This window comes from Falco rusticolus, chromosome 1, assembly GCF_015220075.1.
Source record: "Falco rusticolus isolate bFalRus1 chromosome 1, bFalRus1.pri, whole genome shotgun sequence".
Lineage (NCBI taxonomy): Eukaryota > Metazoa > Chordata > Aves > Falconiformes > Falconidae > Falco > Falco rusticolus.
Genome location: NC_051187.1, coordinates 114,827,969 through 114,850,440, shown reverse-complemented (window position 1 = coordinate 114,850,440; position 22,472 = coordinate 114,827,969). Strand labels below are relative to the sequence as shown.

At 42.2% G+C, this 22,472-nt stretch overlaps 2 protein-coding genes and 1 long non-coding RNA gene across 9 annotated transcripts in view; 1 reads left to right on the top strand and 2 right to left on the bottom strand.

The window, feature by feature from the left end:
• Window positions 1–11,182, bottom strand: part of LOC119152323 — a 62,512-nt gene extending 51,330 nt beyond the window's left edge. Inside the window, exon 1 of the long non-coding RNA XR_005105751.1 lies at window positions 11,075–11,182. This is a non-coding gene — a long non-coding RNA (uncharacterized LOC119152323). The remainder of the gene's footprint in view (window positions 1–11,074) is intronic.
• On the top strand, window positions 3,142–16,400 carry LOC119152308 (short coiled-coil protein). Of its 3 annotated transcripts, none has more exons than XM_037397429.1 (4): window positions 3,142–3,245; window positions 12,293–12,364; window positions 12,468–12,551; window positions 13,131–16,400. In XM_037397429.1, exons 1-4 carry the CDS (start codon window positions 3,182–3,184, stop codon window positions 13,271–13,273), a joined length of 363 nt encoding a protein of 120 aa, XP_037253326.1. In that variant the 5' UTR covers window positions 3,142–3,181; the 3' UTR covers window positions 13,274–16,400. The 3 variants fall into 3 exon arrangements, with proteins under 3 accessions (XP_037253326.1, XP_037253334.1, XP_037253343.1); XM_037397437.1 differs by lacking the exon at window positions 3,142–3,245 and adding an exon at window positions 11,629–11,679; XM_037397446.1 differs by lacking the exon at window positions 3,142–3,245 and adding an exon at window positions 11,935–12,057.
• The window catches only part of LOC119152287 (calmegin-like), a 30,860-nt gene continuing 24,022 nt past the window's right edge, over window positions 15,635–22,472 (bottom strand). For all 5 annotated transcript variants that reach the window (XM_037397406.1, XM_037397398.1, XM_037397389.1 and 2 more), the window contains 4 exons: window positions 21,323–21,442; window positions 21,006–21,141; window positions 18,239–18,357; window positions 15,635–16,653 (listed from right to left, as the gene is read on the bottom strand). In XM_037397406.1, coding sequence (XP_037253303.1) covers window positions 16,573–16,653; window positions 18,239–18,357; window positions 21,006–21,141; window positions 21,323–21,442 — 456 coding nt within the window. In that variant the 3' untranslated portion in view covers window positions 15,635–16,572. The remainder of the gene's footprint in view (window positions 16,654–18,238; window positions 18,358–21,005; window positions 21,142–21,322; window positions 21,443–22,472) is intronic.

Below are 22,472 nucleotides of genomic sequence, written 5' to 3'. Positions count from 1 at the left end.
ACTGGTGTGTTATAACCAAATTAACTTTTACATTAATGTCCATTACTCCGGTGAAAATAATTCACACATGGCAATAGCTACACTCACTGTACTCTGACAGTTAATTCCATTACACTGCTTTCTTTTAAGCTGGTCAGAGTTCCTCTGCTGTGGTTCTTTTTGTGTTCTTCCTTATAAAAGAAACATAGGACAGCAAGAAATGGGTACTTGGACTTTACATTTACATGGCATCTCCTATGCACAAACTTTTATTTCACTAATAAAATATCAGGCCACCACCAAAGAAAATGTTTCTCACCACAGCACACAAAACCAAGCAAGCTACAGATATAACTCTATAATGCCTTTAAAATTTAAAACACAGATGTATGGTTGAACATGAAGAGTCTTTTGGGGAATAAAGAAACAAGATCACATCTGTAGATCCTCTCAGTTAAACCCCCTCACTCTTGCTGTTGGTAAATGAGTCTCTATTTCCATGAACAAGCTGTGTAGGTCTCCTCCAAACCTCTGATTCCCAGGTCCTCACAAAAAGCAAAGGCTGTCTGTAAAACAGTGTAGCTCCAGAGTCCTGCGTTGGTCTTTGCTTATAGAATCATAGAATCATTTAGGTTGGAAAAGATCTTTAAGATCATCAAGTCCAATCGTCAACCCAGGACTACCAAGTCCACCACTAAACCATGTCCCCAAGCATCACGTCTAAGTGTTTGGTTTTTTTTTTTTTTAAACGCCTCCAGGGATGGTGATTCCACCACCTCCTTGGGCAGCCTGTTCCAGTGCTTGACCACCCTCTCAGTCAAGGTATTTTTCCTAACATCCAGTCTAAACCTCCCCTGCACATACACATGCACCCAAACACGTATATCTATACTTTCCACGCTGTCCTTTGGAAGTAGAGGCCCCGACTGAGGAAACAAGCAAGCAAACTGTCCAAAGGCCTCTTTCAAAGAGAGCTTTAATGAGGTCTGAAACACTTGCAGAGCAGCCTTATTTTTGACCCCTGACTCTGTAGGGCAGTAAGAATAACTCCTTGGGTAACCCGCTCTTTGGTACCACTTGAACCGAATGCACTTGGCACAAAGGCAAGAGCCTGACTCCGTAAGTTGCAGGGATCAGTACATCTCACATGAGGTAGCCAACCTTCTCCCCGAATCATATTCTCCTGCACCCTGAGGAGTCTTTCTTGCTGACTCTTATTAAAATACAGCTTTTACTCTGCATCACTTTTACTAATGGCTTTGATCTAGACATGAATAACAACTGCACAACATCCATATCCGCTAGGCTACCGTGAAAGTCTGTCTAAAACCAGCTAATAATTTACATGGAAATTGTATCTACCAGAGGGAGCCCATATGGCCAACGTAACAGAACAATATTGACACAGGCTAAAGTAGTTAATGAAAACTTTTAGATAAGGGCTACACAGTTCAGACAAGATACAACCCTCAATTCCAGAGGTGTATGATTTTAGAAAATTCATAGGTAACATATGATATAATTGCACATGGCTTTAGGATCTGCCCTTCCAAACTGAGTTATTGAAATAAATAATATTTATTATTGAAATATTAAAATACATATTCTACTGTATGTAACATGTATGAGAACAATAGAAGATGTAATAAAGACAAATGATCAAAATGTTTTCTAGCTTTACTATTATCACCATGAGAGCTTTGAAGCATGATGCTACATCACTGGAAAAAACAAAAAACCCCCCACCTAACGCAGACCACCCCTGTGATACTCAAGTATTTAGAATGAAACCAGCAGGTCTCTTTACATAGACTACTCAAGACCAGTAAGGTAAATTTTGAACCGGTTCTGAGCAATGTGAAGCAAAAATGAGTAACTCTCAACACAATTCTGAATCTGCAAGATGTGCTTGGCTTTCATCAATCTCTGAAGGCAGCTGTCAGTAACTTCACTGACACCAACAGAAAAGCTTAAATAAAATGAAGCAGTTAAAGGACAAGAAGTAAAACCTAAGTAGCTGCATTACATTTGCGATTTCTGTAAGCTGCACCAATTCTGATACTTAGTGTCTCAGGCCCTTTGTCCTGCAAAGTCACATGCATTTACCTTTGCACACAGAAGACATCTCGGGAGTCCAAATCAAGATTATGTCTAGAAGTGTGAAATGCAAACTGTAAATTCTGAGAACTATCTCATTCTGCTGTTCGACAGTGCTTCACAAAATGAAGATTCAGTTTTAGTGAGCCTTCAGAGAGGTTCCTAATAACAATTAAGAAAAAAAATTATCTGTTGACATCTTAAACTTACAGCCTTTTTCTAAATACAGATTAAAAAAATTAAAAGATGGGTAGATTCTTATGCAGCCCCACTGAAAACGAATTGGTTCCACTATTCACCCTACTGTCTTTAATCAAGATGAGGGCGATTTATACTTTTAAACTAATTGCAAAAAACATTCTATTCCAGGACTACAAAAGAAAGCTATTTCTAAAGAGGCAAGTAGTTTGAGGTGAATTTCTAGTTTATATGCTCAAACTATGTCCAGTTTTCTTTAAGAAGCTAAACAAGATTATTGAAGTGTGGTTTTCTTTGAACTCGATTTCTCTTCCCTCCTCCCGCCTACTATCACAGAACATCACATGCTCACTTACATAACTTCACTTGTTCTCATTACCTGATTGGTTTTGATGCAACTGTTCATGTAAGTAAAATTAGTCACATTCCTAAGTATTTGGAGATTGCATTTTAAATTTGCTGCTCCCAGATCTATCCATTGCATTTCCTTGGACTGCAAATAACTTTTTTGAACACTTGAAGTTACTGTCTCTCTTTTCTCTGTCAAAAAGCCCTCCAAGAAAAACCCATACACAGCCCTAGAGAAAATCAACAACAACAAAAAGCCAGCTAGGGTGAATACACAGGTTTTTCACAGAAAGAACCTGCAGTAACAGCGTTTGCTCAGCACATATCTGACGGAGCAGAACTCAGAAACCTTCTAGCTTAACAGCTTCCGGAAAAGAGCTCAAGGTTCAGATGAGATACCACACAGAGTAAGGCGAGTGTAGTTGCCAACAGTATGCAATAACACCTGTGTGTTGGACTCATTAAAGATTTAACCAGAGAAGTCACGTGCACGCTGAAAAATGGCTGACAACTGCCATGCCTAACGCATGTCTGAAAAGCTTGGAAAAAAGGAAGCAAAATGGAGTTACCTTTGGATGAGGAGGATGGCACTTTCACCAACATTTCTTTGGCAGATGATTCAGGTAAGAAACTACAGTAATCTACTGATACAATACGAATTCCATGGGTTGTTTAATAGTACTGGGTGAGCACACAATCTGTAGATCCTAATTACCAGGTACAATGTATTTTCAGCAAATGCCCTCAAGTAAACTTTTCTAGTTGTTTAGCTGAATAAGCCTTGTGATTAGCTAAGAATTGAGATTTTGGGGGTATGGAGGATACCACTTTTCACATAATAGCATATGGTAATACACATTCATAATCTGAGCACATACAGCCTTTCAGCGTTTAGAAAAAGTTCCAGAAATGTTAACTCGGTAGTTACTACTGTCACAGAAAATACACATAATGTTGGCGCTTTCTCCTGAATATGGAATGCTAATCTCTTTGACATACTCTAGTGAGAGCTCACAAGAAGTGATGCAAATTAATTGTAATGGAAATAAGCTGATCCATGTAAATCCCCACTATTACGCATCTAATTATTTTAAAAGAAACTACAAAAGCAAAGACTGCCTCCCTTTTCCTGCCCTTCTAGCTGATGGAATAAAAATTATTTGGCACGGAAAATAGGATAGTTCTACATACTGAAAAAATGAAGTGAGTTAATATGAATTGATAATAAATTATTTAGAAAGGTGCGGCCAGAGTATCAAGTTGATCACATCAGCATGGCTGCCACAGAGCTGTGCTAATTTACACTAGCTAAGAATATGGATTTCTTATTAATAATACAAGTCCTAGTCCCCCCCTGTTTTTTTTTTCTCTTTTTTTAATTTTTAGCATAAAGAAGGTTGCTGCACATGCCATCTTTACCTCCTACATGAAAACAAACCATGGAGTTAATCTTATTTTTAGAACACCATTTTCTGGCAATTTCATATTAGTGTGATGGTGCTGAACTGGATGTTCGAATGCACTTAATTTATATAGCATATAGCTTAATGACATCAAGATGTGGTTGACCCAAAGTATTCACAAGAAGGTAAAGTGGCAGACCTTGGTCCAAGTTCTGCAATAATTAAGGGTTCTCCTGACAGTGAATCTCACTCTTCCCCCATAGCAAGGTGTAGAACAGTAAGGAAAAGGTATCCTATGAAACACCATTTCATGACTTGCTGCACAGCTGATAACATGGCAAGAACAGAGGAGGGGCAGCATACAGCAGCAAGATTGTCTAGTCTTTGAAAAGCATCCATAAGTAGCTGATCTAGGGATGACTCCATAACACTGGATGGATTTGAATCTGCTCTCCCTCACAGATGGGTGTTTTTGCCATATTACTTGCTTAGTCTTTCAGAAGATGTCAGGTTGCTTTCTTTAGAAGGTGAATGCTCACTAGCCTCCTCTACTACTCTAACCTCAGACCCCTGCAGCTTGGAAAACGTTAATACACATGAGAAAACTAAGGCACAAAGTTAAAAACTCTCTAATTCAAGCACCAGCTGACACCAGATACCCAAGTCAACCTAGGCATGCAGGGCTCGATACTCACAAATGCCAAGCCCTGACAGATGTCACTGCTATAAAAGCAGCTGCTCAGCAACAGTGCAAATAAGATTCTACTGCATCTCAGAAACTGAGCCCTTCACTTCCACTAGACTCTTGACTTCAGTTACACATCCAAGGTCACAGAAAGCTCATGTTCACAACACAGAGAGGACCACAAATAAGACGACTTTATGCAAGATCTGCTACCAATATCAGAGCTTTTCCTCTAGCAGGAGGTGGGGACAGTCACTCAAAAGGAGAGAGATAAATTTAGAGTAACTGAAAATAAGTGACATTTTCAGGCAAGCTTTTAGCTTGAAGGCATAGAGGAATAACCCTGGTCTGTTTCATCTGCCAGAAGGAAACACCTGGAGGCTAGAGAGAAAGGTATTAGAAAATTTCTAACATATAATAGGAAGAGGCTATCATATACTTTGTAGGAAACAGTCTTTCTTATCTCTCCCAACTGAAGTTAAGACTTATTACAGTAACAGGGGCACAGAAGGCAACAAACAGAATGTGCCTTGTAGCTGTAACTGTAAGGCTGGAGAAGAATGTTAATACTAGAAGAACAGGGAGGGTGAGAGAGAAAAAGATTCCTTACGATGGACAACAGCAAGTTCAAGCAAAGAATAAGGAAACTAGACTTCCAGTATGTAGATCATAAGTGGACTTTGAGGATGACCTGACGTTTTAGAAGCAAGTGTTCCATAATTAAATTTTAAGTAGGATCACAAAGATGCTCTGGTTTTAATGACCTTGAGTATGTTTGTAATTGTGTAAGGCTTCCCCCCCACATCTTCTTAAAATCTACTGGAAAAGATACTGAACAGCCAAGTAGAACAACATGCTGTGCATGTACAATCTGAAGCATAATCAGAATACAGCCTTCATATCACAGTTTCTTTAGTACACTGAAAGGCCATTGTGGCAAAGCAACAGGGGTTACTGAGCCTGGTTAACTGAGCGCAATGCATGAAAATTTAATAGCTATTGTTCTTTCAAAATAGCAGTTTCTCTATTTAAGTACACAGGTATTAAAATTAAGTTACTTCCATGTAAATCAAGATGAATGCAAAATGGTAGCAAGGCAGAAGTTTCTTGATGTGTATTTTAATAGCAGTATCAAAACCACATGAAATCAAGGAAAGCATTCATTAAAAGCATTTGTGGAAATATTTTCACCTTTGATTATAAATGAAAATACTTCTTTCAAGTCATATCTCTGGATAAAGTTCCCTCAACAGATGACCTATTCAAACAAGAGCACAGAGGAAATTAAATCAAAAATATATCAGTGAGATGCCCCACAGCTACAACAATTTCTTTATTGTTCTTCTGATCAATGCTGTATAAGTAAACCAAGGCTATCTTTCTTTGTCGTAAAGAACCTAGAAATTATCTCACTTTTTTTCAAATACGCTTTACAGAAAGCCAGCATTGAGGACTACATTTCTCACGTAAAACCCTCCTTTTAAAAAGCAGATACAAACCCCTAAATATTTAGAAATGCAAACCAATTTTTCATCTCATTAAGTTACCAGTAAAGCTTTATGGAACCCCGCTAAATTTCCTTCCACAAAATCTGATGGCAAACCTATAGCTGGTGATTACCAGGAGGACGGAACTGTTCACAGGCCAACATTATGTCATATACGTCAGTATTCACAGCCTAAAGCTGCAAAGTATTCGGTTGCTCAGTCTATTTAAAATTTTTACACAACCTTGCAAAAGATAGAATGCGATTAGTTAGAAGGCAGGCCTCTTCAAGGTTAAAAAGAAAACATGACTTTCTAAGGCTTTCTTCTTGTAGACTTTCTAAAGAGACTGAATCTTTCTTTTTTTCCTCCAACTGTATGCTCACAGGTTACGTCACCTGATGAGGTCCCGCTCTGATAAAGGCCCTAAGGCACTACTAAAACAGTCACAATAAGTAAGGACAAAGACAACAGTCAGACCAATGTAAGCTGAAATAGCTGCTCATTTTCCATCGTTTCATTTGGTTGAAAATGTGCAAACTAAGAACTACTCAAATTCTGCATTTGACAGAGGTCTGAAATTGTAAATTTGCACAAGCCTGTTGAGGTTACTCAGAAAGAGTAACAAGAATTGCAAAGAATTCTGGTGTAAAGCGACATTACTTGAAAAAAAACCTCAGAGCCTGTCTCTTATTTCTGCAGAGAAACAAAATTACCAAGATTTGTTGTAAAGGGCCTTGTGAGTTAGCATTGCAAGGAAAAATAATTAAGCCGTTTGTATTCCTTTTTGTCTTTGTGGCAATAATCAGTTAAAGGAGAAAACGGTACGGTTCAAATTGCAAATTCATCTCGGAAATATGTACTATACTTTCCTCTGTTAGTGAAAAGGAGAATACATTTCTATTCTAGTGGTGAACAGCGAAGCCTCTGTCATCAGTCAGCTTACGCAGCCGCCTCTAGTGCCTGTAACGCTGCCAAAAAGGAAGTGAAAGGCTTGTTGGTTTGCACTGTGTACCAAGGAAAAAACAGAACATATACCAGAGTTTTAGACATAAACCGTCTGAAAACGTACGTCATTAGCAGCAATGACTTAGAAGCCCAGTCCAGAGCAATAAAATGACCTCCTGTAGTTTTGTAACTGTACGCATATATGCATTCAGGTTAACTATCAGTGATGCTCCATACCCTAGTCAGATTGTTGCCATTTTAAGCAAAAAATGCTCCTTCAGTGAAACTGAATTAATTCCTTATGCCAGCAACGCGAGCTAGCTTAGGAAAGCTTATTTGGAACTTAGGATACAAGTACAGATAATTGCATTTGTAAAGTGAAAATTGTCGTTCCTATAAATTTAATACAGATGACAATATTATGAATGCCTCTTCCACTTTAACCAAATGCCTTAGAAACTATAAAATGAATTAGTAAGAAAGAACGGGATTAGCACCTGTTCTTAGTTACCTCCAAGTCAGTTTTGACTTCAGGAGCTCTAACCCACTGCTAAAAATCATGAGCTCTTTTTATAACTCTTCAGTCAGAAAGTAGACTTACCTGAAGCGATCTAATGTGTAATGTAAAACAGTTCAATAAACCAAACGGTGGAACACTACTTAGGGCAGTGTTCAAGTATTTCCAGTAATAAAAGAGAATCCTCTTATTTCTTCTTTTAAACTGCAGAGTGGCTATTAGCATGTTGTTACGCTGCTCCACAGAAGAAAACGACTAATTTCCACCATTTGTGAATATTATTTAATTTTCTTGATAAGGTATATGTTCTCTAAAGTAGAGAGCTGTAAGTTTGTAAACAAAACTAAAAAAACCTGCCCAGTCTCTCAGCCTCGTGCCACATATTACAAAGACTCCAAGCAAACAGCCACATAGCAAAGCTGACAAATTTGCTCACACTTACACGTAATTAGTATTTACCCCATTAATTTTGCCTCTCCCAGTGAGTGGGAAACCACAGAGAAGCAAATGCTGCCAGATCCCTGTCAAACAGCAGCCAGTCTTTAGAAGGATTGTTTCAGGTTCTCCTGGGAACAGTCCCCAGACAAGACTTGCCATGCTGACAACTTACAGAACAAAGAAATTACACTTCCTAACACAAGAGTTAACAAAACACTACGGGCTGATAAAAGCAAGAATTGTTACTCAAGGGCTTGAACTGGCCACCTCCAGCCAAAGGGGACACAAAGCACCCCCCTAAAATACAACATACTATTTGGTTACTTGACACACATGCGTAAGTATGCCTTCCCTGGGACACATTCTGCATTATAAAAGGAATCTGATTGTTTGGGATATGCTGTAAATCCCTAAAGCTTCAGGTTCAAAGAGCACAACAAATGTCATTGATGATGTGTTACCCAGTGCAAGACAGGTGAGGTAAGGAATTTGAAAAACCAATGGGTAAGTCATGTAATATGCTACGCTTCTGTCGTTTTGGTCGATCTCTCACAAAAAATACTTTGAGCGGTGGGCTTTTTTCTCTGGTGTATTGGGCTTGGGTTTGTGCTTGTTTGTTTAAATCTAGTAGCACATCAGATATTTAGAATACTGGCATTGAGTTCTTTGTGCTGGAAAACAGAGAGAGGGTTAGGAAGGCAAACCACTTCCAGGGAAAGCAAGATGAGCAAGGCATTCTCCCTGTGGAATTTGTACCCATCAGCATCAATCCAGCAGTCTTGGTCCCTGGACTCTGCAGACCTGCAGACAGCAGGCTCAGCACTTAGCACTTCCCTCGGCAATCAGGAGATGAAGGACAGGTAAAGAAAAAAAGCAACATGCACGGATCTTGCCATGACAAGGAGCCGTGACATAGCCAGTTCACACAGAAACAGTTCCTAAACATTGGGGCCCAGGAGCGCAGGCCAGCTGCACAATCTCAGATACTAAGGTAAAGGGATTCATAGTAAGCACTTACAGTAGGAAGAGGCATTGTGTAAGATCAAATATGTCAGAGTATACTGCAGTACAAACCTAAGGAAGCATCTGCGCGACTGTTTAACACTAACCTAGTAACACACAGCACCATGTAGACTAACGATGCCATCTGTTCTCCGCTGACAGCCCCTCTGCAATGCTAGCAGCAGAGGCTCAGATAAGACAGTTTTCTCTAAAGGAAAACCAAAAGACCTCTCACAAGTTAACTTCTGAAAAGGACTGTCAGCCTAGGGCTCATGCTCAAACATCAGAGTTAAGAATCAAAAGAAAATACTCCAGTCAGAAACCACAATCATGCAAAGTATAATGAACCCTCCTCAACAGTTTACGAGCCAAAGTGGAAACAGGAGGTAAACCAGCAACTCTTGGAATTACTACTCTGTTTTGGCTACAACAGCATAAGAGCCAATATGTCTGGTTTCCATTCTGTCCCATAATTTCAATGTCAAGGATTTTCCCACTTTCCTCATTTGGGGACAGTTTAGACAATAAACTACAAGTGTTACGCACTGAGCAAAGTGGAATTTCCGCAGCAGAGAGGTGCATTTCCCCAAGATTAGCCTGCAATATTCCCCCCTGCCCCATCTTACAGCATAAACACTGCAAGATCTTCACCAGGTAAGCAAGCTCTCCATCCATCTGTATATTACCTGAAGACTCGGGCCATAGTTTTCCCTGTTAATCAGAGTGCTGGAGACTGTCTCACTAGAAAGAATGAAGAAGCCTGATTTCCAGGCTTGCCACACAGCAAGTGCAGCAAGCAAGATTGTAACAGGGTGAGAAGCACCTGTCATTTTAAAAACAGCAATCAAAGAGAGTTACTAGCAAACCCCTAAAGCCCAGCCACCACCTGAGAGGACGGCTTGCAGGGATTAAGGAGGATTACTGGGTGAGTTAAAAAAGCCTTTTATAGAGAAGGTGATAGACTTTTAAGTAAACCAGCCAATGGAACTGAGAACAACAGGCTCATTTTTCAATACAAACAGACTGCAGGAGTTTAATTAAAATACATTTTCTTAACTTGAACAGCATCCAGTCCAATCTGAATTTAACCAACTGTGAGGTTAAAAGAAGTTATTAACAGGCTGTTAATCATACTGTGGAGGCACCCAGAAGATGTAAATGATAAACATGTATTTTCTGAAGTGTATTAAAAAAGCACAGCAGAGGGCACAGTTCCCAAATACCTTATCCCCCTGAGTATTTAAACAGCATCAAATTATTTCTTTATAACCAGATACATTCTTGCAACACATGGGTGCGATATCAATGTATTTCACTGCAATATATGGTTTAAGCAACACAGTCCCTATAAAGATAGCATGGGTTATGCAGTGCAGTCACTTCCGTGAGGCCACTAAAACTAGCTTGGGTCCTGCATGTTGAATTTACTGTGGCACACAGGGTCCAAATGGAGCACGACATGCAGCACGTTCTGCAAGGATTATTCCCTCCAGGGAGTCAGGAAAGAACACAGAGACTGGGCCTTGGTCTGGAGCTACCAAGCTATGAGATGAGAGCAACTATGAGAAAGTTTCCACACCATGCGATCTCCAGACGCAAGGAGCTAAACCACACATTTCATAACCTGGACAATGCTGCACAAAAAGCTTATCGATCTGCCAGGCGGGAAGCAGCTTGGCCAGAGCAGGTGAACCCTGCTGGGCCCCGGCCCAAGGCCCTGCTCTCCCAGAGCTCCAGGTGCTACCCTGAGAGTTAACTGCGACCGTGTTTCAGCTTTCAACAGCTCCCCTCGAGCTCTGCCAACCTACCAGGCTCCGAGCTCCAAGGGAGCAATGCTGCAGCCTCCTACTGCGGGCTCAGCACACCCTGCCTCGGCCCGAACCCCTGTGCTGGCCCACCAACACAAACCCCACGGAGCAAAGAAACGGCAATAGCAGTTAAAACACACGCTTACTAGCGACTTCCACTGTTTTACCTGCAGTTCAGCGGGGTCTAACGGGAAGGGCCCGCGCAGAGTGACAAGCGCCCCTCAGGCAGGCGGGAGGCCCCGCCGGCTGCGCTCCCCTCCACCCGCCAGAGCCACCTGCGGCCGCACCGGCTGGGGCGGGCGGGCTGCGAGTCTCGGACCGGGACCAGCGGGCAGTGGGCTTCGAGGCAACTATTTGTGTGCGGGGGGGGCCCGGCCGGCGCCTGTGTGTGTGCGGGGGGTGCGGGGGGTGCGGGGGCGGTTGGGCCGGCCGCGCTGGCGCAGCCGCCGCAGGCCGGAGGAGCGGGGCTCCCCGCGCCCCGCCAGCCGGGACACGCGCCCCGCACGCGGCACGGGGCGGGGCGGCCGCGGGGCTCCGCCCTCCCGCCCGCCCGCCAGGGAGGTGTCGAGGCCCCGCCCATTGGCTGGCGCGGGCGCAGCGGTGCGCGCGCGCAGGGCCAGCCGGCGGGGAGGCGGCGCAGGCGCAGAGCGGCGGCCGGGCCGGGCCGGGCGAGGCCGGGCCGGGCCGGGGGCGGGGCCGGGGCGGGCCGTGCCGGGCCGGGCCGGGCCGTGCCGGGCGGGGGGCGCAGCCCGCGGGGAGCCGGCGGCGGCAGGTGAGGAGGCGGGGCGGCGCGCCGGGCCACGGCCGCTCGGGAAGGGGCGGGCGATGCTCTAGGCCGCGGTGCTGGGGGCGGGCGGCGCGGGGTGCTGCGCGGGAGGGCCGCGGCGCTCCGGCGGGCCCTGCGCTGAAGCCCGCTGCGGCGCTGCCCGGTGCCCCGGCGCTGCTGGGCCGCCCTGCGGGCAGGGGCAGAGCCGCCGGGGGGCGCGGGGAGGGGCAGTGGCCCCGCGGGCTCGGCCTCCGCGATGGCCGCGACGCGGGGTGGGCAGGGCAGGGCCCCGCCGCCGCCTGAACCGCCCGTTCCAGAAGGATCGGCGCTGGGAAGGCGGCAACGGCATCGCTGACACGCCGGGTTATTTTATGCGGATCTAGAGTAAGCCAGAGCTGTTATTTTTGTACGCTGAAGCGTAGTTACTTGGAGAATCATGTTTACGTACTGCCTAAAGCTCTAGGAAAAAGAACCCGGGAACGTTAAGAAATGCTGTTCTGCCTCAGGCTTGAGCGCTGGCTTTCAACAGCGGTTAGAAAACGCACCTGAACCCCAAAGGCGGTTAGGTTTACTCTTGCCTCAGCTTTTTGTTTTGTTGTTGTTGTTTATCTTTAAGCAGACCATCATTCCGGAATACGCTCTTCAACAGTGGAGAGAGCCCATTCTACAGTGATGAACGCCGACATGGATGGTATAAGTTCTTAATGTTCTTGTTCTTCATTGTTATTTTTTCTACTTGATATGATTTCCAGCTGTTACAGAGGTTGTATTCAAACTCATATGATTTATTGCAGCTGTTGAGGCTGAAAATCAGGTGGAATTAGAAGAGAAAACACGGCTTATTAACCAAGTGTTGGAACTGCAGCACACACTTGAAGGTCAGCAGTTTGATGCATCAGCACTGGGTTTTTTACAAGCAGGCAGTAATGAGCAAAACAAGAGAACCTTACTGCTCTGCCCTACCTTAGCCAAAGTGTCTAGAAGTATGTCACTTGGGCAGCTGAAGGTACATAAGCAAGGTCTCAACTATTTTTTTTCCCCCCTCTTTCTGCAACATCATGTCTGCTCGACATATAATACACATCAGGCAGAAGGGGGGCAACAGTGAACTTTCCCAGGCTCATTAGCTGACGTGTATCTTTGAGTCTGCTCATCACTGAACTTTTGTTTCCGTACAGTTTAGCCTGCAGTAGCTTAAATCAAAAATTCAAAAGAATAAAGGTACAGACTAACAGTAAGTTTACGGAACGAGTTGGTCAAAACACTCCGCTGCAAAATAATACAGGAAAAATGGGCTTTAGATAAAACTTGTGAGTAGCACAGCGTCTTTTAAGATAGTACCTTATAGACAACGTTTCCCTCATTAAAGTGTGAATAGTTTGATGTAGGCACGTAGAACGTACTCATTATTGTATGTGATAACGTCTAATATTTTTCTTATACCATCACCTTCGCAGATCTCTCAGCACGAGTAGATGCTGTTAAGGAAGAAAACTTGAAACTGAAATCAGAAAACCAAGTTCTTGGACAATATATAGAAAATCTGATGTCGGCGTCTAGTGTTTTCCAAACAACTGACACAAAAAGCAAAAGGAAGTAAGGGTTGACTCACAGATGATGTCATTGTATTGCTGCTGTCTTTTTTTGTTTTAATGGGCACAGGCTACATGAGCTCAACTACCTTAGTTTGTGGCTTTACTGGATACCTGAAGATGATAAATTTTGGTGATAAACAGAATTAAGGACATATTGTGTATTGTTAAGATTAAGCAATTTGCAAATGTAGCGTAGAGACTTACTAAACTTTTGTATTTGTTTTTAAAATGAGCATACCTTGTTGAAAACTGGATTTGGTTTGTCAGGTGAAACAAAAGTCTGTTGGTGCTCTTTGAGGTCTTAGGGTAGGATTCGTGACTAGCAAAATAATACGGTTATAACCAAGTCGGGAAAAATATTTGAATTGCATCACCTCTTTGACTTAAAATATATTTAGTGTCTAGTACTGTTAATAGCTCTGCAAAGCACCTTTAAACAAAAACCTATAAACCAGTTAAAGAATTTCTGTGAGGTAGTGACAGCATGACCTTATTTGTAGGGTTTGCGTACAGAAAAACACTTAAGATGTTTTGGGAAGGGGGAGGGTAAGGGAAGAGGAACAAGGTTAAGCAACTTCATCGGGGAAATACCAAGCTGATGCAGTATCGGAGTGTAAGGTGTACACTTCAAACAGTTTTCACTTTCCTGTTTCCTCAAAGAGTGATCAGGCACAGCATCACCATGTATAATCTTCCAGAAGTTCTTCAGTTTTTGATTAAGAGTTAAATTAAAATCTGAGTAATGAGCTTTACAGAAACAGGTCATCAGTGTTGCTCACGCTCGTTGTGACCAACCTGCCGTGAGGAACCGAGTACAGGTCTTTCCTTGCCACCTGTTACTTTCTTCTGCAGTGCCAAACTTGTCATTGCTTCAGGCCTTAGAGCCACTGTTTTCCTGCCCCAGAGGCTCAGCTGGTGAAGTGCTTCGTGAAGGTGGAAGCTAACCGAGGAGCAGCTTCAGTTGTAATTAAATAAGGCGGCCTTGGTACTATTTAGTCTTCCCTGACTATAGAAAATTCTCAGTCTGGGATCTGGCATCCTCTCGGGAAGACCACTTTTACTAAGCTACGATGTGGCTGGTGAGAGTGCAGGCTGCAGAGGTCCGATACTCTTGGAGTTCCAAAGATGACCGAGTTTTAATAGCAAGGCATCCTGGAACTGGATTATCATCAGTTTGTTAATTTCAAAGCACTTTCAAGCAGCCATGATAGCAAGGTCAAGTATTTTTCCTGAAATACCTGTTCAGCTATAAATGGACTACACGCAGGAACTGCGTGTGAAACCTCAGTGTTAAAAGTGTCAGTGGAAGGGTGTTCCCCTTTTGCCTGGCTTTCCAGATCTACAGCCTCAGATCCCCTAAAGCTCTGACATTTCTCCCCCAATTACTAGCATAACACTAGATCCAAGTAAGCCAGCATGCAGAAGGATGTCTTCTATCTCCAGGTTCCAGATAGTCAAAGTCATTAAGTCTGTGTTAGAGTGAGACGGGCCTTAGCGAGTCAATTACTGCGAAGCGCACCCTTGAGTCGTGGCCTCACAAGACCATCTTACCCATAACAAATGGCTCCTTATTTACTGAAGCGAGGCACAAGCAAAAATGTTGATGGGGCATTAATTAAGACTTTCTGGGAACCCGAAGTTCAAAACCCTAAGGGAAGACTAGCATCCCCTGCCTGCCGGGGTGACCAATCCCTGGGGTAACTATATCACAGCACAGAAAAAAAGCCACCCCGAAACCACTCCCAAATACCGGAACAATTCCAAAGGACTTTTACCAGGCTCAGACAAGATTCATTCAAACGGAATGCCAGACTGTTCCCTGACAGCTCACAGTAGCTGTTACTAGCGGGATACGGCATTGCTCGCAACTTCCATTGCCGAGAAGGCACAGGCAGGCAGAGTGCTCACTTCTTAACCTTTTGCATGTAGACCCTAAATAAAGAGGGGGGAACCTGCATTTAGCTGTCAAAACCCCAAGCAAAAGGCCAGAGGCCTTTCCGTGTAGTTTGCACAAAACGGAGCCCCAAATAATTAGTTTTTGAACACTTCAACACGAGCACTTGAAGACGCTGGCTTCCTCATTAGGGTTAATTAAGCATTCGTTTGTTAAGAGACTTCCATGGAACCTTTGCTGACTTTACTTGTTGTGAGAATATTTCGGTGAACTAACTTCTTGTCAGGCATGAGGAAATCTGTTAGGTTCCTTAGGAATTAATGTATTTCTACTTGGGTTTAAGGTAGAAGTGCTTTTGCTAGCCTTTTACGTTCTACTAACAGTATTGGCAGCTGCCAAGCAGCAAGAGGTATCTGGTGACTGCAGTTTTATTGTTTGTTTTAACATACAGCTGAACTTTAACAAAACAACGTTTCTTTCACAATAGGCAGTTTATTCAAACTGTATTATGAGAATGCCCAGTTACTCACATCTGTAAAAAACTTTTATCAATCAAAAATTCTTATCTATATTAATAAATTTCATGTTAAGCAAGAATTACTAAATATTTTTAGGAGGCAATGTACACTTAGCAAGTGTTCTATAAACAAAGGTTATCCCACTCTGGCTTGGAACACAAGAACTATAAAAGTTTGGAAAAGTTGCCTGTGGATCACTTCTGCAGATTTGGTATCTGCATCCGAAAGTGAAACAAGTCATGTCAATTATCACTTGCTCTAGGAATGTTCTACTTTAAAATATCTCTTAAAAATAAATTACTGTTACCAATGTCTAAAGTGAACAGGTGACCACCAATCTAACAAGATCAACTAAGATAAATAATTTACAATAAAATTGTAAATCATCATACAAAAACAGTTATTGCATTTAGCTCTGCACAGAAAAAGAGTACCTTTTCTCATAGCAGCGTGAACTGCTATAGCTGTGACCTATCTCTACTATCATCCACTTGTAGCTGAAAAGTGTAAACAGCTAATTTTGTGCTAGAGCTGCAAAAATATGATAAATTATTAATTTTAAAAAATACTTGGAATAAGTTTATCCCCAACTAGTATTAATTTCTAGGAATCTTCACACTGTAAGAATCTTCACCTTAAAATCAGTTGGCCAGCTTGTAATTTCACTTCTATTCTGAATTCAAAACATCACTGTACTCCTCACAGATAGTATTTCTCCTTAAAAAAAAAAAAAAAAAGAATCAAGGAAGTTATGGAAGGTTAAAAGAGGTTACATAGCAGTGAGTCCCCTTTTTTCCTTCAAATCGCAGGAACTTGCATGCTGTGAGGCCTGCTGAAGTGGCATACCAAAAGTTACTGTTAGTTAGACCTACAAATACTAGCTGGAAGTAACTCAGTGCTTTTGTACTCTCCTTTTGCGCACCGATTTCAGCGGACCATCTACAGAACCTGTGCTTTCATCAGCTTCTTTCATCTGAAAAAAATAAAAAAAATCCAGCATTTAAATTGTAAACCCATTTTAATTTATTGAAACTGTCATGGTACTTCATTCCTCCTCCTAACACCCCCAATCACATTATCACTAAATGCAACACTGAGGCGATAGGACATTTCTTTTTCCACAATACTAATTTAACAATGGAGTGGGTAGAAGACTTTTCCTTTCTGTATTCAGAAAGAATAGTACCATCTAAACTGATGCCAGAAATTTGGTTTTGCCCATTTACTCGCTGGCTTAAAAGCAGTGACACTAATGAATTTAGCAACTTCCTTAAAGTGTACCTTAAGAATGGGAAATTAAAATTTGCATAAGTAGTATTTTAAAGATTTTAACTGCTGCCTTTGAAGAGCTACAAAGAGAAGAAACTGTTCTTAAATCAGATGTGTTCTTCTCAGTTTAAAAGTGATTCGCTTGCAGAGGTGCATGAAAAGCCTTTCCAACATGAACTCCGCTCGGACAATGCATTGCTTCCTCACTTTCCTGCACCACCTAATGGCGAGCACCCCATTCAGAAGGAACAGCTCACAGAATGTGGCACAACCTGAGTGAGGACATGGTGACATGACGTCTCTCAAGTAGGTCACTAATTCATGACAGAAACTTCTACGCCCTGAAAATACCCAGAGAAAAGCAAGTCATAACCTCAGTGCGATACCGTGTAATGGTATACACACATTGAGATCTTGTAATTACTTTTACAAAGAGTCATACGCATTTTAATGGGGTTTATCAGATACTCTTTTCCTAGGGAAATGTACCAGGGAAAAAAAAAAAAAATAATCTTACAGGGACAAGAGGAAGTACTGAATAAGGGGAAATTGGTGAAGAATCTCAGTGGTGAAACAATGCACAAGATGACCAACATAAATACCGTGGGTGGGTCTAAAGCATTTCAGACATACCCGAGTTTCTAAATGAAAGGATAATGAGTAGCTGACAAGCAAGAAAAGCACACAGAAATTCCATTCTACAATATTATTTTAATGAAAACATTTTACAGATTATCTAGTGACCGGATTAATCTGCACAAGAAAAATGTAATTGCAAGTGCTGAATTCAAAACCAGTATGGTCATTTTGCTTAAAACCTTATTTTGGAATTAGCAATCAAAAAAAAACCAACCTGGAAGCTTAAGGTTTTTCTGTGTCTCACTGAAGGGCTATTCAGTTAGAAACATATTTTCTGTTAAGTATCGTGATAAAGAGATTGACGTCTACCACAGCACCCGAATTTTCAAGACTTGCAATACATTTAATAATCTGTTAAAAAATTATACTCCTGTAAAAATGCTTCATGTTCAGAGACCTGCACGATCACTTCTATACTACAGCCGTACTTTACAATAAATATCACCTCCTAGCCAAAATTGCACAGAAAGAGACATATTTCACAGACTTACACAGAGCATTTGCGGCGTCACACAAATAAAAACACATTCCCGCCTCGTGATTGGTTTAATGGCTCAACGGAAGAACTCTCTTCCTGTAGGTAACCAGGCTTAGAGGTGCGATGTTGGAGAAGGGCAAAGACAAAACTGGCAGACAAAACGTGAGCTTACCTGATCTTCTGAGCCAGATTTATTTGACTTATCACCTTCTTCTTGACTTCCATCTGCAACTTCATTTTCTTCTTGCTGTTCATCATCATCAATATCTTTACCACCTTCACCCTCCTCTTCTGCGAAGAAATTAATTTTACTTTGTAAACATAACTGCATTAAAAATGCACTACATCCAGGCACACTAGTAAGGAAAAGAAGCCCATTTCGGTCTTAGAAGGAACTGCTTGTTTACAATAACCCATAAAAACATCTCTGTGATCCAGAGTAGAATTCTCATGAATTAGTAGAAATCGATCACCGTCGGATCTAATAACGAATTTTAACAGCTTCCAACTAGCCTCTTTTCGCAACAGCATATGCTCTCTTCAGACTTGTAAGTGACTGACTAAAATGAAAACCTTAAGTTGGTTTCCTTTAGGGAAGTGCTGAAGTCCAAGTATTCTATTACACAGTTTGAGACTGGAGTCCAAAACAGGACAACTCGGGCATCACAGATCTTTGCCTAAATTCTGACTTGGCAAAGTACAATACTGCAGTCACCAGTCATCCACCGTGGGGGACACCTACATCCTAAGGTAATCCCCTCTGCAGCAGGGAATTCTTTTGGCACGCTGTTTTGGTTGCGGGACAAGCAGCTCTGTGCTTACCCCCTTCTTAGGCATTATTGCAATACAGAAACCAGTCAGAAAAGCACTGTACTTCCCTCAGCTCACCTGAAATATGCCCACTACCCACAAATCGGTAAGCTTTCTATGAGACCTGAAGTCAGTTAGACCTTTGAACTGACAGGGACTGGAGAAGAAGGAGGGGAGCTGTAAAAATTTTTACTCTCCAGAATTCCCTGGACAAACCATAGGCTAAGCAACAGAGGGGGTTTCTGCTTTCTTACTGGGGCCACGTCACTGCACTAGAATAATGCGTGCCCAAAGTATCGCGAATTCTAGGCTGCTCTCTGATCAGCACATAGGTTGCCCTTCTAGGGTAACCAACTCTATAGATTCTGCGTGTTTTATGAAGGAGGCCAGGCACCCAACTGTTTTGATTTCTAGTTTTTGGGCTTCAGTACTTACAAGCAAGCACTCCCACGCCTGCATTTTAGGTATCTGTGCTCGTTATAAAAGCTAAACCTCAGCAACCACAGCATGATTCAAAGAGAAGTTACTGAGATTTGGCAAGACTCTACTTCAAACTGAGGTCTTAAAGTGAAAATTTCTAGAAATTGAGTACCCTTTGCAATACTTTCTATCAAGAGCAAACAAGAAATCATACCCGCATCTGACAGAAAGGACGTAAGATGGCAATTTACAACTAACAGTCTGCCAGTGGCTCAGTTACAAACAGTAATGAAGCAGTGCTCAATTCTGTCCTTGTCAGGTCATGCCTGCGTCCCATAAGCACCACCTTCAGCGTTAAAAAAACAAAATCACAAAGCCAACACCACCGACACCTCCAATTCTTACTGCTTCAGCTCAGTAAAACCGAAACAAAAGTAACCATATAAATTCAAACAGCAGTCACATATAAGAGACAGATATAAAATGCAGGAAGTTACAATGCTGAAGTGCTGTACCTACAGTTTATGCTAATGTAAAAAATACACGTAGCATAACTACAATAATTAAAGGCCTAGGTAAGGCAGATGGACCAAGCGTGATGCGGCAAGCATTGCGCCAACAATGTACTCCATTCTCTAAGTAGTGGCGTGGGAATATCTGAGGGGATGCCGAGCAAACTTTGAAGTCATACAGGCAGAAGCCGTCAGCACTCATGGAACACAGTGCAGAGACAGATGAAACCCACAAAGTTTCAGTCAGTAACACAAAGTGATGTCAGTACTAAGAAAGAAAAAACAAACAAAAAAATTAACATCTGCTAGGTTTCTAGCTTTCCATGCTAGTCACTTGACACTTTCTTTGTTCCTTCCGAGGAAAAGTAAAGGGGCAGAATCTTGCAGAGGTCTGAGGCTAAGGATTTTCTTGTGGAAGTCAAGATCTTGTACTGTAGGTTAGGTGATTTGCTTTTTATCCATTCCTATAGACTCTGGGAAAAGCTAAGAGAACCTCAAAGCCATAGTTGAATAGTACCAGTAATCTTTGGCACAGTAACAGAACATTATTTTCTCCTTGGATGCCAAAGCAGAGCTCAACTACTGAATCATTAATTTCTCCCTTGGGGCAGCAGGGCAGACCTCGGCAGGTATGCAGTGCGTTGCTAGAAGGCAACACAAAGGAAGCAGCGGACTTCAGTATTGCAATTCTACTACGTTTTCAGGCTTTATGAAGAGTTACTAAAATCAGTGACCAACAGAATAGTTCCAGGTAGAAACCCTGACACAGATGCATCAGCCGAAACCTTTACATTTAAGGCTTAAAGCTATTCCAGACACGTTTTAAAAACAACAATGTGACTTTAAACACTTCATGTACCCAAATCTGAACCATTCAAATGTGGTCGATACATGAAATATTTAGAAGGGAGAAAATATGCATCACTGTCTACAAACATGACTGTTGGAGGCACGTTAACTGACTGAAAGTGAAAAAGCACTAAGGAGAGCCATACTTCCCGCTTGTATTATCAAAGAGCTATTAGCCACGGACCACCACTCGCTGGAGGTTGCCAAAGAGAAAAAGGAGACCCGGAGCAAGGCTGGTTTCACACCTTCTAAAACAACTGGTTGTAATTATTGGCAATGTAAGCTGTGAACTAGTCCTATTCATGTTTTTATATTTAATCAGGCTGCAAGCTGGCTTGCTCATCTTACCATCTTCAGCAATTTCTTCGTTTTCTTTTTCTGCCATTTCATCATCTTCTAACTCCTCTCTCTCTTGTTTTGGTTCTCCCTTTGTAATTGGCTTAGATATATCAGGGGGTTTTAAGTCAATATCTTCATCTGTTTTCTACAACAGATTAAGAATCAATTTACATTTAAGCTGAAATTAAGAATTACACATAACAGCCACTGTAAGCTAAACAGTATCAACAGCACATTAAAAGTGCATCTTATTGCACAGATGCTCAGAGTTGTCAAATAAAATATTAAGAATAAAGCCAAATAAAAATACAGTAAATTTCTCTAACCTTTGCTGGCCAGCAAAACAACACACCTAGGCCAACGGGGAGACCCAATGTCAAGATGTAAAGAACCCAGAGCCATGGGTGGTCTTCCGCAGCAGTCACCAGTTGACTAAACATACCAGGCTGTATTAAAAAACAGTAATAAAAAAATTTTGCATTTACGTCCTTTTCAACATTTTAATAGGTTTAAAAAGTCTACTGTATATATTTTAAGCTTTACCTTGCCCAAAGTAAACCCTTCTTTACCTTCGCTTTTTAATGACTAAAACAATATCTATTTCGGTAGTCGTAAAGGAACAGCTTAACACACTGCAAATAAACAGCAGGTGCTGGGTAAGAAGGAACAAACCTGGTACTCCAAACATACCAGACCGGCCACTACTCAGTTTTGTAAAGTGGCATTTGGAGTCTTGGCAACCTCCCACTTTACACCCTTCCCAGCTGTGCTATTTTCTCCCCATGCTGTACTAAGTCAGCTGAAAGATCCCGAAGCATCAAGAACCTCAGAGCATCAGCCGGCCTCCTGAAGAGCAATGTCTTGCTGCGTCTGTACTACCATAGTCTCTCCCCTGAGAGCCGATTATTCAGGGCGTAAACTGTCCTCCCAGCCCAGTTCTGACTTACACGGTAGAGGTAGGAAGGCAAGTGCCTGGTCCAGTAAGACCTCTGAAAAGGGTACATCAGCAGCTAAGGTAGGACATTTGAGAGGCACAGGGGAGGGAGGAGTCTCAAGGGAATGTTTTTTGCTATTGTGCATGCAGGGACAGATGCAAGTCCAGACATAAACCCAAAAGATTTCAGAAAAGGGAAAGACACCGGGAAGAGGTGGATTTCCTCACTGCATGGGCCGATTTGCTGTTGCTACTTGCTCATCCTGTGACAAACAGCAGCTGTCAGGAATTGGCCACATTTGCCACCAACCCATCGCTTCTTTCCCACAACTGCTCTTGCCACTCAAGGAAAACACAGGCCTGATAGAAAGAAACTGTAGTCAGTAAAGGCAGCCACTAGAGGGGCTCAGGGTCCCACACGTCAGGACAAGTTCATCCTACAGCACAGGCCAGAGATCTAGAAAAACCTGTGGCAGCTGGCCAAGTGCAGTATACAAACAAAATGTGGATGCAGACGTAGAAACAGAAGAACAGATGCAACT

Excerpts from the sequence above, each read along its gene's own strand:
- LOC119152308 (XM_037397429.1), top strand. The coding sequence starts at position 3,182 with ATGGAGTTACCTTTGGATGAGGAGGATGGCACTTTCACCAACATTTCT. Across the intron at positions 3,246-12,292 it reads TTCTTTGGCAGATGATTCAG|ACCATCATTCCGGAATACGC; the intron begins GTAAGAAACTAC and ends ATCTTTAAGCAG. Across the intron at positions 12,365-12,467 it reads GATGAACGCCGACATGGATG|CTGTTGAGGCTGAAAATCAG; the intron begins GTATAAGTTCTT and ends GATTTATTGCAG.